This window comes from Ziziphus jujuba, chromosome 12 (assembly GCF_031755915.1).
Source record: "Ziziphus jujuba cultivar Dongzao chromosome 12, ASM3175591v1".
NCBI classification, from domain to species: domain Eukaryota; kingdom Viridiplantae; phylum Streptophyta; class Magnoliopsida; order Rosales; family Rhamnaceae; genus Ziziphus; species Ziziphus jujuba.
In genome coordinates, this window is record NC_083390.1 from 22,453,453 (window position 1) to 22,469,390 (window position 15,938).

At 28.7% G+C, this 15,938-nt stretch overlaps 2 protein-coding genes across 2 annotated transcripts; both read left to right on the top strand.

The window, feature by feature from the left end:
- The first annotated feature begins 613 nt into the window (after positions 1 to 613).
- LOC107429421 (protein NIM1-INTERACTING 2) lies at positions 614 to 952 on the top strand. Its single transcript, XM_016040101.1, has one exon. It carries the CDS (start codon positions 614 to 616, stop codon positions 950 to 952), a length of 339 nt encoding a protein of 112 aa, XP_015895587.1.
- A 4,778-nt stretch (positions 953 to 5,730) lies between these two features.
- On the top strand, positions 5,731 to 6,504 carry LOC107429429 (protein NEGATIVE REGULATOR OF RESISTANCE). Its single transcript, XM_016040108.4, has one exon. It carries the CDS (start codon positions 5,913 to 5,915, stop codon positions 6,294 to 6,296), a length of 384 nt encoding a protein of 127 aa, XP_015895594.2. The 5' UTR covers positions 5,731 to 5,912; the 3' UTR covers positions 6,297 to 6,504.
- The last annotated feature ends 9,434 nt before the right edge of the window (positions 6,505 to 15,938 follow it).

Here is a 15,938-nt window from a genome sequence, read left to right on the forward strand (position 1 = left end):
CCAAATGAATAAGACCTTTGGAGAGCTCTCACATCATCACAAATTGACTCTAAAATAGAATCTTTTTGAAATGGTAAACCGATGGAAAATAATGAAGTAGAAGGCGAAAAGTACCCAAAAGAATCAAGTTTTGATATAATTGACACATGGCCCACCGAAGTTGGCTGACGTAAGCAATTGATTCTTAATACCAAAAAATCGTCTTCCGTGGCCCATAACATAAGGAGCTCCAAACCTCTTACCACGCGTCACAAGGCGTATGTATGACGTAACATAGTGACTCTTAACGACGTCATCTTTCAAGAATAAACCCGCAACCACCAATCGGGTTTTGCTAACTTCACAAACCTCAACTTTCGGTCAAACAAACAAAAAAATGGAATTGTTGCCGACACGTGTTCTATTTCAGGGGAGATTATTAATCACGGACCATGTGAGTTGAGGATTTCTCAACATTTGTTCAATAAGAGATTGATATCAACCAATCAAAGTCCAAACGCCGAATATATGCTCAGTCTTTTTAACAAAGCAGGAGTTGGAGTGGGAGTGTAAAGAGTGGAGGTTTTTATTTATTTTATTTTTTTATTAATTAATCATCAACGGCCGGTGATAAATGTCAGACGCTAAGAAAACGGAGTCAGAGAAGAGGAAAAATGCCGACGGCAACGAGGACGTTTCGGGGAAGCGACAGAAGGCACGTAATGATGATGAAAACGGAGATTTAACGGTTGCGGCGACTGAAGAGGAGATCGAAGAGTTCTACGCGATCCTCCGGCGAATTAACGTCGCCGTCAGGTATTTCAAGAAAGGTCATGGCGACGGCAAGTGGTTAAGGGCAATGCTTGACGGAGTACGTTACGAGGAAGATAACGGCGTTAAAGGGGAAGCCAGAAGGGAAGAGGGCGTGGAGGAGAATGCGGGCTTGGATTTGAATGCGTTTCCTGATCCGTAATTTTGGATGGTTGGGATCCGAGTAAGATGGGGTTTAATTCTGGGCTTTGGTGCTTCGGATAAAGGCTCTATTTCAATTTTTATTTTTATTTTTATTTTTTTCTTCGTCTTTTTTTTCTTTTTCTTTTTCTTTTTTTTTTAATTGTGCGGTTTGCAGAGAAAAATTGTGATGGTAATCGGTTGATATTTGTATGCAGCTGGTGTCAAAACTAATTTGCGATTGCATAATATAAAAAGCTTAAAAATATTCCTGGTTGATTAGAAAAGGGGTAAAAGATTTTCTCTTTGATTAGGAAAGCGTCTCCAGTCTGATCCGCTTATATGCTTTGAAAAAGTTTGAAATCTTCAGATTAATTTGAAAATTATCAAGTAAAAGGAGATATAATTTTATTTTTTTTTTAGGGGGATATTATATATATATATATATATATTGTGGGGACATTATTATTATTATTATTTTTTGCCTTTTTCGCTTCTTCATTCACTTATTTATTTATTTAACATCTAGTCTACATTTATTTTTCAACTGATAAAATAATAAATCATTTTTCCACACCACTTGGCAGATGTTCTTGACTAGCTATTTAATATGTGAAATTCTATGTCCTTGGTAGATCACAAAGTCATTTATTTATTTTCTTTATATTATATTATAGAATCTATTACCGACCATTCCACTTAGAACTTGTTCATTGCTTCGTTTTATATTCTCTCTGATCTAATATAAAATTTATGAAACTAAGTTAAATTTTCATATATAAGAGTTGAATTTACTAGTCCTGACAATTCGATATAATATGATATATTCTCTATATTTAATCTGCAGGTACTAACCAAATATAAAAAGCATACCTCTTTTGTTAACATTATTGCAAAGAAACATAGTGGCCACATCCTCCCCCCAAAAAAAAATAAATAAATAAACACACATAGTGTCCATTCAATATATTAATTTCAGTTCATATATATATATATATATATTTTTAAAAATCTTAGTATGAAATTGCAATTAATAAAAATTAATAGCATTACGAAAAAAAAAAAATGTATCAAATTATTATTATTTTATTCTTTTTTTTTTTTACAAATCTATCAAATTAAGTGTGTGTGGGAAAAGATTACACTATGGTGCGCCTTCCAACAGAATCCGTACGCCAATGTGCAATGCACTACACGGGCTTAAAGCGAATTGCGAATAATCGATTGGAGCCAAACCAACAGAGAAAATAGTACCTCGGTATTGCCACCCAAGTAATCACGTGGACTGTTGACCAAAAAAAACAAAAAAGTGATCACGTGGTATATGAGTAGGCATACAGTATTCAAGATTATAATAGTTTTGTAGTTCGGATGCATGCTAAAATTGTTTGGAAACTTAAAGGCAAAAGAGTGACAAATACGGCACTTCTGCCAATTGATCTGGTCTTTAGAAAGTTTGTTTATTGTTAAGTATATATTCAATTCGATTGGATAAATGTCTAATCTTTAATTAGATTTTAGGAATATAGTTATTGCAGAATAGTGGTCCTATTTTGATACAGTATTTGCTTTTATTTTAGTTGAATTTTTTAGGTGTAATGTCTATATAAGCATTGCACTTTGAATAAAAGAAAAAACGTATCTTTCAATGTTATGTGGTTTTCAATCTGGTGTGAGTTATTCCCCGGTTAAGTTTTTCAACAATGGAAGGAAGTTTCCTGTGCCAAGTCCAATATATTTGTCTTTACTTGTTGTGTGTACAAATTGTCGGAAAGAGAAAAAGCATAAGGGATGCATAGATAGAATTTGATTTCTGAACTTTTCACATACTGTATGGACCATGTGTTTTTGTTAATTTGCATTGGACTAGTAATAGGACTTAAAAGAATGAAAAAAATAATCATAATAGGAGTTGAACTACCCTTTAGTCCAAAAGGACAAATAAAAGAAGAAAACTTTCATATACTGTATTCTTAACAATATAATATAAAATGACTAAAATTTATCTAGTTTTATGTAGTGCATTTCTCTTAGCTATGTCGAGTCTAGATTTTAATTGTAAATAATCATTTTATAAAAAGAAAATAAATAATTAGTCAATTGTTTTTTTAAAGAAAAAATTAAATAATATTTTTAAGATAAAATGCAATTTACTGTAAATAACTAATAGAAATTTTGTTATTTCATATTTTATTTTCATTTACACTAAAAGTAAAGATAAAAAGCCAGAAGGGAAGAAGGCATGGCCCATTATGCGGGCTTGGATTTGAATGCGGATCCTTATCCTTATCAGTATTTATTTTCCAACTAATAAAATAATAAACCATTTTTTCACATCACTTGGCATGCAGATTTTCTTAATAAGCTATTTTATATGTGAAATTACATGTCCCTTGGTAGATCACAAAGTCATTTGTTTTTTCTTTTCTTACATTATATTATAAATTTTTTTACCAAACATTCCACGAAGACTTGTTTTTTGCTTGGGTTTTGTTTTTTTTTTCCCAAATGTTTTTTTGCTTCGGTTTGAGTTCTCTGAGTCCGATCTATTATATAATTTATGAAACTGAATTAAATATATATATGTACACGAGTTGAATTTAACTACTCTTGACAGATTTTTTTTTTTTTTTCTTCTTCTTTTACTTTCTTTGCAATTTGGTTGATATGATATACCCTCTATATAAAATCTACAGGTACTGATCAAATATAAAAAGCATACTTTTTCTTTTTTTTTAGAATTATTGCAAAAAAACATGGTGGAGTTCCATGCCTTTTTTTGGGTAAAAATGGGGATTCCATGCATTCAATATATTAATATCAGTTCATAGAAATTTTTAAAAATCTTAGTATGAAATTGCAATTAATAAAAATTAATAGCATTGTCAAAAAAATAAAAATAAATAAATAAATATATATATATATATAAATTAAATGAGTAGTGGGAAAAGATTACATTATCGTCAATTTGCAATGCATTACACGAGTCTTAAAGAGAATTGCAACATTCGATTGGAGCGAAAACGAAAAGGGAAAAAGTATCTCAGCATTTCCACGCAAGTGATCACGTGGTATATGAGTAACATACGATATTCGATATTATTGGAGGCATGAGAAAGACAAATACAGCATTTCTACTAATACTTTATATCGGATGAAGTGGATTAGTTCCGGTGATTAAAAATTAAAAATATGAATTCGAGTCAGTAGAAGATTTTGGTAATTTGTAATTTAGATAGTTTAAAAAAAAATAATTAAAAATATACATACATATAATAATATAGGAAGTCTTTATATTTTAACACGACGTCGTTTTTTCTTTTATCATATATAAATTATAGGCGAATGTGACACCAACTTATCTATCAATTAAAAGTATTTTAATTGGACACGTATTGGTAAGGGAAGGAAGCTTTCCGTGCCAAGCCCAATATATGTTATATCATTTGGCTATGTGTATACATATTTTTTTAAAGAAGAAAAAGTAGTCGGGACACATACAAATTTATTTTCTTAACTTTTTAGATAACATACTAGACATGTGATATGTGTGTTTATTAATTTGCATTGGATTGTAAAAGGACTTAAAAAAAAAAAAAATCATAACAAGAGTTGAACTGCACTTTTCCAAAAGGACAAATAAAACACTAAAACTTCAATATAATGTAAGACTCAAAAAGTTCTGTAATTTTTTTTTTTTATGCATGTTATTATTAATATATTATTTAATTAGTAGTGTTTGTTCAATGATATATAGTATGAACATTTATAGTTAACAAGTTTTTGCACAAAATTTATTCAAATTTAAATATTGAAAATTAAATTGGATTGGAGGTGATTATTAGACCCAATAAAAAAATAATAATAATAAATCCAAACCAATCAAAATCAGATTGAATTATATATATATATATTGGCTTGGATTGAAACCCAAAACAGACAATTGATTAGAATATTGGCTAAGTCCCTTATATTGAAATCAATGTACACCTCTAGTTTTTGGCCTTTGCACTAAATCTATCTAAATATAGCCTAATATGTTTTCGGCCTTTGCAATAAATTTCACTATAGCCTCTCATTTCTAAGTCAAACTATTTATTAGTCAATTTATATATTATATTAAAAATAATACTTTTAACATTTGATTTTTATTTTCATTTTTTTAAATACTTTTAACATTTTCTTTTGTTCCTATATATATATATATATATACATAAACAACTCTTTTATATTATTCTTATTATGATTCTATTTTTATAATTTTTTTAGAGATACATGTTATTTAAAAATAAAATTAGAATATTTGAAAAGAAAAAGAAAGAGATCAAAATAGTCCATTTAAATAATATAATAAATTGGTTTAATAATTTGATTTATATAGAAAATTAAAGTGAAACAAAAACAAAATTTAAAAAATTGTGGAAATTTTTGAAAGTTTCGACAACTAGGGAGGAAATTTCCACATTTTTACGTGTCCACCCTTCATTGCTAGTCCTGTTTGAAAGTACTTTTTGTTTGGATATATACTTATTCTCTGATCTGCTCGCTGACCACAATAAATCCACAGTTGTTGTGGGGGGGGGGGGGGTGTTCAATTTTGAAGCAAAAGCAGTAGAAAATTTACAAAGCTCCAAACACAAAAGCAAGAAAATAAATAAACAAATAGATTAAAAAAGAATAATGAAAGCACAAGTTTAACCCAATATATAATAAAAAAAAAAAAAAAATTCTTTATAGTCATAGTCTACGGCTCGATGCAGAGGAAATTGACAATGGCCACTCCTCTCATTTTTTCCATGTTTCACACGTCATCCCAATGACGTAATATCACTGTGATCCAATGACATCAACTACCGCAATCACCACCGTCCATTTTCCCATCACAGTATAAAGAAAACCCCAAATCTACGGCAAAACAAAACATTGAAAGAAAAACAAAATAATAAACCAAATAGACAAACAAGCAAAGCGTTGAAATCATCATGGAAGCTGATAAGAGGAAACGCCATTACGACGCCGTAGTGGTGGACGGCAAGAAGAGAGTGAAAGCCGGAGAAGATGGAGCGGAGACGGCGGTTACGGAGGATGAGGTGGAGGAATTCTTCGCTATACTGAGGAGGATACAGGTGGCGTCTAAGTATTTGAAGAAGACCGAAAGTGGCCGTGAGGATCACCGTAACTTGACGGCGGAGAAATGGAGACCGTCGTTTGAGTTGGAAGATTTCGAGGATGAGGATAATAACGGCGCTAAGGAGGTAAAAAACAAGAAAAAGGAGGAGGTTCGGGAAGAGTCCGTGGAGAGAATTTCGGGTTTGGATCTGAACTCGGAGCCTCCGGTATCAGAAGAAGGCGACGATTTGGAGTGACATCAGACCTGCATGCACGTCACGTGCTCATCATGTTCGTTTTTTAGTTTGTTTAAATTCGGATATATATATATATATATATAGATACATATATATTATTGTGTACTGGTTGTTAACTGTTTGGCTGATCGTAACAAAATGCAACTACTATATCTCTTTTTCTGACTTTGTAATCCAGTATTGATTGAATTATTATTATTATTTTTCATGTGTTTGTTTGTATTTGTCATGCTTAGATTGAAATTATTGATTGATTCAGATGTTACTTTAGTTTTTCTAATCACAAAAAAAAAAAAAAAAAAAAAATCCTCCTCTTTCAGTTTTTTAAACTTTTCAAAATGTCTAAAAATGGTATTTAAGCACATATTGAAAGTACGAAGTTTCAAAAATATTCTTATACTTTTTGTGAATTTATTTATATGAATATTGGTTTGGTTAGCTGCACAAAATAAATGCAGGCCCTCTTATTCATTAAATATGAGGAATACATGTATATGGTTGATATTTGACTTCTAGCTTCGCATGGAGAAAAATTAGCATACTGACAGTGGTAAGAAATGAGAAATTGTTTGTTGTGTCTGGCTTAAAATCGGCTAGGTCAGATCAATTTAATTTTGGAAAAGAAAACCAATTAATGTCTTTTACTTCTCATTTGAAAAAAAATTAAAAATAAAAAAATTGCGATTTCTTTCCACATGTTTCTCTCTCTAAACCCAGAATCAAGCTTGTAACAATGGAGGATTCAGGAAGAGGAATGAGAAGTAGCTGGTGGAGAAACCTCTAAGCCGACCTAAGAAAACTCATAAAACAATCGCGAAATTTAAAAAATCCATTGGCCATCCTGAGAACTCTACCCAGGAGAACCGGTCTAAATCTTATAAAATTAACAATTATGGTTTCAAGCCAACTAAGCCAACTCAAGCACAAGGATTTCAACATCCATATTTTAGTTATAAAGAAAAAGTTACAGGCTACAAAAACAAAACACTCATAAAATTTGAAATGCAATGATGAAAGACGAGTAGAAGATGATAATTGTTTTATGAAAATTATTGCGATATATTCTATTTGTATTTTGTATCATAAAAAGTTAGCGGATGGGATATTTTACAAATTTTAACTACCATTTATAAATATTTGATGCAGGTAAATTATACACAATTACCTTAAAAAAAGTTAAAAATGCAAAACCAATGCGTTTATCAATCAATAACTAAAGCATTTTCAAACGAGTTTATGTAAGTATTTTATAAATTATTCATATGGCGCATGAAATATAAATAAATTAAAAAAAAAAAAAAAAAGCCAATCCGTCGGGAAGCACGTTTGGTGGTCCATCCCTTAACCCAAAAAACAGAAAAAAATAAATAAATAAATAAACCAATCCTTTAATTGATATTAAAATTGGAAGTCAATGGAACAACAACTAAAATATTGGAATTTTGTGCAAGACTTTAGTGGCTCTTTGGAGCTTCTTTTAGTACTTCCAAGGAACAAAATTATTAGATAGGCGTGGCCATAAGCCTAAAGTCATCATTTTTTCATCATTTTTCAATACCTATTTCTTTTGTATGGGACAGGCGGCTACAAGCTTTAGAAGACGCGTGGTCCAATATAGTAGGTAAAGCTTTCGAGGTGGACTCAATTACGTTATATCCTAGAGTTTTACTCACTTTACGTGTTCCTTAATTTAGAAAAACACTCCAAAATTATTGAAGGACCAACTTTATCTGAGGATGCTAATGCTAAGCTATAATCATGGCCTTTTTTTTCTTTTCTTTTTTTCAGGATTCCAACAAAGATATTGTTGCTTTTCAATAATGTAGAGCATAGGAGTTACTTTGCATCTGCAATCCAAAAATAACTACTTACATTTTGTTTGAGTTTTCATACCATTTTTGTTATAATATGACTTTTATGTAACATGGTTTTAGAAAAATGGGTTAGATTTATATCGCTATATAGAGAGAGTCTATTAATGTTACAATAGATTTAAAACTGACTTTCTTCCTTTCATTGAGAGTGAAATTTTTTAGCTCGATTAATCGAACCCAAGATAATTATTGCAGATTGTCCTTGTCATTTGAGTTGTTCCATAGTTTTAAAATTTTAGTCAAGTGGTTTAAAATTTTATTTAATTACAAAAATATACCCTTTATTAAATTAAAAATATTGGCAAACATTATAATTATAGAAATAGAAATCGGCAGGAGTAGAAAACTCTTAAGACTATGGAAATAAATTTGTAGGAAAATATTGATGAGGATTTGGATGGATTGGAAGAAAGATAAAGCGATGAGTCCTTGCGCTTGTCCATGAGACCAAGGGATACATGGAATTCATGTAGATAATAGACTGAGTCAGTGGCTCAATTCAAAGCCAGCAATACGCCATTGAGCTGGGTCTTGCTCTTCCACCATCAACCACCAAAGAAAATCAATTACAGACACACAAATAAAAAGAAAAAAAAAAAATACCAAAGAAAATCGAACTGAAACAGCATAAAACCCATTAAATGGTTTCCTAGTTTTATTTTTGAAATGAATAAAAAGTATAATTAAAAATAAAAGTCAGAGAATTTTGTGGCAAGCAAAACGCCGTAAATTCAATCAAATCAATAATAGTTTATTTATTTTTATTGAATTTATTAATAAGAATAATTACCTAAACTTTCTCTATAATTTAATATATTTATAAACATTATTTTTATTTTCATTTTTAAGTTTATCTTGTTTCGGCAACTTATCGTTGTTAAAAATATTACAAATAATTAATATCTATGTGTAAAAAAGACGAAAGAATTGAAGCGGTAAAAATACTAAAACTAATAGTTTTACTTTTCAATAAATAAATAATTAGATCTAATACGAAATATATGCGACGTAGCCTCGACAGACAGTCGGTAGGAGTGGACAGCACCCAACGCAATGCCGTGTGTTTTGTCTCTCGGATATTCTCAGAAAGGGAGGGTTTTATATTTGTTTATTTATTTTTATATTTTAATTTTTCAGCTCTGAAAGGGCAATGTGTATGAAGAATTGCAATTGTATTACTAATTAGCTTTTTTAATTTAATTTTATTTTTATTTTTAGTGATAGATATTAATTAGTAATTAGATTGTCAATTTTTACAACAATATATGCTCATAAGGCATTGGTAAGGACTAGATAAATTAAAAGAAGAGTGGAGATCTGCCTACTTTTTTTCAATGTTATTTATAACTTATTTTTGACTTTTGAGCTTTGATAATCGTTGAACTCGACATGTCCTTCACAGTTTTTCTTTTAATTGAAATAAAATTGATTCGGACTGCATTTCAATTCTATCAAACCCATTACTTCAACCAACCTCATAAATGTCCTAAAAACAACTACTATTTCTTTCTTTGAACACATAATTGAATAGAGACAAATTATAAATTAATTAACAATTGAAAAAAACGTTTCAATTATTATGTAAAAGTGTTCCATAATCTATTATTGACTTGCTTAAAAATAAAAAATAAAAAAATCTATTATTGACAAAACCACTACTTACTCAGATGAAGATTTTGAGTTCAAATTTTCCACCTACAAAAACAGGGAAAAAAAAATGTATAAAGATCAGATTATTAATTTCTTCTATTAAAAAATTATTTATTGTATTGCTTTTAGAAAAGAATTACTAATAAGCATCCAAGAGGCCTCAAGTTCCGTACCATGCCGTTACTCCATGCTGGACAATAATCTGGACTTGTGTCATGGTTGGCATGGAAAATCATGAAATATAACCAAATTAGTTCTATATTGCATGTTTTTTTTTTTTTTTTTAAGTAACAACAAGCGAAATAATGAAGTATTGTTTAACGTGTTTCAAGCTATAGAACCCAAAAGAAAATTAAAAAATAAATAAATGAGTGATCAAATCTGTACGGGAAAGAGAAAGGGTCTAGGGCCTTAAGGGGGTCCGAAAAGGGGATGAATCTAAAGTTGATGCATTAAGAACCTAACTCCGACCCAAGATGCTCAAGGTCCAATTTTAGTGCATGTTGTATTGTGGAGCTAAATGAAAGCCCAAACAATCTCCACCCTAGCCCATATATACAATAGGCAGCCCTAATACGTAATTCCACAATAATCCATAATACCATCCAAATCCAAGTGCAAGTCCACTAAGAATGCAACAAAGACCCCCTAAGAAGTTTGTTTAAGCTACATGAAACTCCATGCCACAAAAACAAAAATTAGAATTCAAATTTGTATTTCAAATGAATCTATTATCATGAATGTTATTGATAAATAATAATAAGTTGCATCGATTATATTTTTCAAATTCGGAACAAAAAAGGGATTTTACAAATAAGAATTTGGGGTTAGAAAAAATTAATGAAAATAATGTAGAACAATAAGTAAAGGGATTTTCAAATAAAAATAGCCTTGATTTTAAACTTAGGAGTAAAGTTATAGTTTTAGTCAATTTACTAAAATGAGACATGACTGTTTTTGATTGAACTAGTTAGATAAAAATTGGACAAATCAAGTATTAATGAGATGTGTTTGAAATATGGAATAGAACATATAAAGCATGTAATATTTAGAGAATAAAATATAATTATCCCTCATATATACTTTTTTCTAGGAACTGCCCTTATGCTGATTTTTTTGGCAATAAACTGCCCTAATACTTTATTATTATATTAACTTCCCTATTATTTATATAATAAAGTTTAGGTCAGTTATATCTATGTAACACATACAAATTTTAAAAACTGTGTTCTTGCAACTGAGTGTCTTCTGAGAGATCAAAGTTTTGATTTGTTAATGAATATACAAATTTTTCCCACTATAAAGATATTAAATATATTGCCTTTATAATATAATAAAAATATATTACAATTTATTATAACTGCGTAATAAATATCAAAATATTTCAGGTAAAAAAATATATATTTTGAATGTTATCAACAGTTATATTGCCTTGTATTTTACGCATGTATTGCAGCGGGAAAGAGGCATGTAAACAACTAAATCTTTTTTTTAAGAACTGTTTGGATTGTATTACGGACAAATGGTAATTTAGATATATATATATATATATATATATATATATATATATATATATATATATATATGTATATATATTTTTAGTCAAATAAGATTGACTCGTATAGTATCTGTCTCTCATATTACAACTGTATCCAAAAAGTTTTACTTGGAAATATCTTTTTTTTTCCCATTAAATTATAAGTTGTTGTGCTGATAATAAAGTCAGCTAAGTTATTTATTAAATATATATATATATTTATATATATCTGTTATTATTTAATTAGTTTATATTTAATTATATTTATTTTTTCAAGCATTGACTTATCTATATTTAGGGGATGTATTCAATTTAGAATTTGATAAATTTAAAATGAGTTATAAACTTTAAAAAATTTGATGGATTGTTATGAAATTTTACAGACTTCATAACGATTTTATAAAAATCCAACGAAATATTTGAGTTTATGGCTGTATTTCATATTGACAAATTTTTTCACAATTTCACTGTTAAAATCTTTTCAAATCCATTAAAATCCATCATTTTTTAAAGTATTTTAAAATCAATCACTTTTTGAATAACATCAGATTTTAAAAAAATTTTATAAAATCTTAATTGAATACATCTGGATTTTAATGGACTTTTATCCATCAAAATTTAAATTGAATATCATTAGACTTGTAATGACTCTTTTAAAATCTAAATCGAATGTCTCTAAACTTTAAAAGGCTTTTAAAATCCTTTAAATTCTAAATTGAATACACCCCTTTTAAATTATATTAATATATTAATTAATCAAATAATGAAATACGTATACTTAACAGATAACTTGATAGATTAAATTATATTTATAGTTTAATTTTAAATTTATAATTATTTAATATGTTTGTAAATTAATAGTAAAAATTAATCATGTTATCAAATGCAATCTTAATAAATATAAAGAAAAAAGAAAAACTGTATTGACCAAAAGAAATGAAAAAAAAAAAAAAAGCTGGTGGAAAATTGGAGAAAACTTCACAAAAGGGACAAAAGAGGAAAAAAGGAAAAAAAAAAATATATATATATATAGATCTAAATTAGGCAGCCGTGCACCATTTTCCTGAAGTGAGGTAAGTGAAAACATACGCAAGCCAAATTCCAAAAACCGTGTGGAATCACCCACTAAACGTTATGGAATAGGTTGTGATTCAAGTCATGAGATTTTACCTCCCACTTGGTACCTTGGCATTTTCCAAAAAGCAACTTATCAAATACAATTACTTTTCCTTTTGGCCCCAAGTCAAAATCCAAAAGCAACTTAATTTGATGCCCTTGAGTACATCCCAATTTATGTATCTCCAATTCTAAACACTATTTCATGAACAAGGAATCTCCGACCTCTTTTTTTTTTTTTTTTTTTTTTTTTTTTTTTTTTTTCAAACAAGAAAAGAAATAATTTCTAATTTTATCAAATAAGATATGCTACGTGAAAAAAGCTAAAGATTACACTTTTCTTATAGATTTTTAAATTTAAATTTGAATAACAATTGTTGATGCATTCCAACGATGCACATGCTCCTTATGTATGCATTCTAAATTTTAATAAATCAAAAATAAAATCAGACAAGAAACTGAGTCTATGTATGGATATAAGTATATCAATTGGTTTCATAAAAAGCTAGTTCAAACAAATTTTTTTTTTTTTTTTACTGCATTTAAATATCATGGATTCAAGAGTCAAGACCAGATGAAGATTTTCTATTGGCAATGATCAAGATTTCACTGGAATATGATGGGGGAAAATAAAATAAAATAAAATCTAAGGGGAACCAAACATGTGTAGCCATGGACCTGTAAAATCATCGCAGAGCATGTACTTTTAATTCGTGCACCTTATACCCTCCCCTATATGTATGCATTTCATGTCCAAATATTGAATGAGATTCATCAACCACCCAATTTGCTTTTTCTCGCAAGCTATGGACTATATAAAGTTATCTATATTTAATTAGAAATCAAATTCCAAGTGTATAGTTTCCATAATTTCATAGTTGGTTGCATGTTGGATTTTCCTTTTTAGACCATTATTCTATTAAGACCAAATAAATATGAACCAAAAGTAGGAACCAAAATGCTAGCTAAATACTCCCATAAATGGAGGAATAAAACAAAAGGACATGGCCTTGATAATACTTGTTTGTATTTAGACCATTGGAGTTCTGGACTTTTTCAATGAAGATTCTCTTCGGTTTGTGGTAAATCTTTTTCAAAACTAATTTTTCAAAAATCAATTTCCCTTCTAAAAATATAAAAAATAATTAGGATATATGATGGTAAGAGATAATAGCATATGAAATCATGCTTTGTTTGTGGCGGATTTGCTTAATGAAGACATAGTTTCAAATTATTAGTGTTTGATTCTTTATATCATACCATATAAATTCAATATCCTAATGATTATTTATAAAATTATATGATATTAAAATAATGTTTATAGATTTTATTTAATATTTTATTGAATAGTTGATTATGAATAGTTTGTGCCATCACATCACCTTTATAACACACACACATATATATATATATATAAGTCAGTTTATTGGCAAAATCATTAATATTTTTTTAACAATAATTTTGAGATTAAATCTCTAACTTTCAATATTAAAGGCAAAAAACAAAAAAAAAACGCCCATTAAAAAAGCTGGAGAAACTTAACATAAAATTAATGATACATATAAAAGGTACGGCTTTTGATGATAGAAATAATTTGGATATTTTCTTTAAAAAAAAAAAAGTTGTAATATGGATGTGTAGTTGGTAAAAAAAATCGTAGCGACAAAAGGGGTTTGAAGTAATAGTAGAGCTAATTTTGTTTGCTTAGTGTGTCAGACGACCTAACAAAGACAAGAAGGTGTGGCATGTGATTGGGCATGCCGGCATGGTGGATGATCATGATATGTTTATATTTAAAGGAGCTAAGTATTTTATCCTAATTTCTTTTCTGGCCAGTCGGTAATGTCTCTGTCTCTCTTATTGTTTTGGTTTGGCTATCTGCTTTTTTATTTTATTTTTTAAGTTTCACATGTATGTTTCTTTTCCCTTTTTGATATTGACATCTACCAAGTTTTACACGTTTCTATAAATATATAAAATACCAAATCCATATATTCCGCAGAGGGCTTGTTATTTTGTTTTATTTCTTAAAAAAAAAAAAATTCGAATACAAAATTTAATTTGGATGAGCTAATACCCAATCTTATAATTATATATTGCTTATAAATTGTGTTATTGACACCAATTTCAATAAAGTAATATTATATATTTATTTGTCATTATTGTTATTGATTGGTAATAACTTTTTGGTTTTTATAACTTGTACCTTAAAATATATAAGTGGGTGGGGTGAAAAAAACTTTTAGTCGAGTTACACAATTTAACAATTTCTTCCATTTCCCTAATGCCTTTCTTAACTCGACAACTAGTTTGTTAAACAAGAATAACTTAATTGGTAAATTACTTACCAAGTAGGAGAAAATTATTATAAACAAAATAAATAAATAAAAACTCAATAGTTAGTGTCAATGGCTAGTAGTTGTTTTTTATTTTATAAATTTTCCCGTAAAAATTTAAAACTATTGTATACTTTATACTTATAACTAACTGGATTTAGATATTCATGCATTACCATCTAATTATCAAGGATTACATATAATAGGATTAAAATGGGAAAAAACTTAGAAAAGGTTGTCATTTATTATACGGTATTAGAGTACATTATTCAAGCCATTTAATAAACAAATTGATGTCAAGTGAGATTAATTCAATTTATAACTTGATATGTCTTTTACATCAGCATCTATTAAATGGTGGATTTGAGAAATACCCACTTCCCTTTATATTGGGAATTCATAATGATAATAATATATATATATTAATTTATCAAACGTTTAAAAACTTATATGATTATTAAAGTAATGTAAAAAACTGTACATTCAAAAGTGTATAATTAATTAGTCTATTGAAGCTTTATTGTTTAAGCATTAATAATTTCTTATCATTTAATTTTTCTTTGAGTCATTATAATTACATCTTAACCTGATCACTACTTATGTCCGAATATCTTATCATCAAAACGTCCAAACAATAAAAAATAAAATAAAGAAAAAAATCACATCCCCTATGGTCTAGTCGTCACACACTAATCCTGATTCCTGGATAGCCAAGGTTTCCACAAATATATCCAAACCCAATAATTTAGAAATTGACCCTTTCAGGGTCAAGAAATCAAATATTCAATTCGAAATAAGGGTGCGAGAAAAGTAGTTGTACCAGAAGGTTTTGCTTGGTGATTAAAACAAGCAAGTTACTTAATTAGCCAGCTAGGGATTAGCCATCGTACTTAGAGAGAGACTATGAATATTAGTATATACCATCAAGGAAAATGTGTATTTTTATATTATATTGTAGATTTTTTAAAAAGATAAGAATTTGGACCAATGAATAAATAGAAAGAAAGAAAAAAATAAAATAAAATATGATAGACTCGAATACCTTTAAAGGGATTTTCTGGAGGATTATGACCCACCACAACATTTTGTTACTTGGATGGGACAACAGTGTTTCCAATTTTCCGATGGA

Excerpts from the sequence above, each read along its gene's own strand:
- LOC107429429 (XM_016040108.4), top strand. The coding sequence starts at position 5,913 with ATGGAAGCTGATAAGAGGAAACGCCATTACGACGCCGTAGTGGTGGAC.
- LOC107429421 (XM_016040101.1), top strand. The coding sequence starts at position 614 with ATGTCAGACGCTAAGAAAACGGAGTCAGAGAAGAGGAAAAATGCCGAC.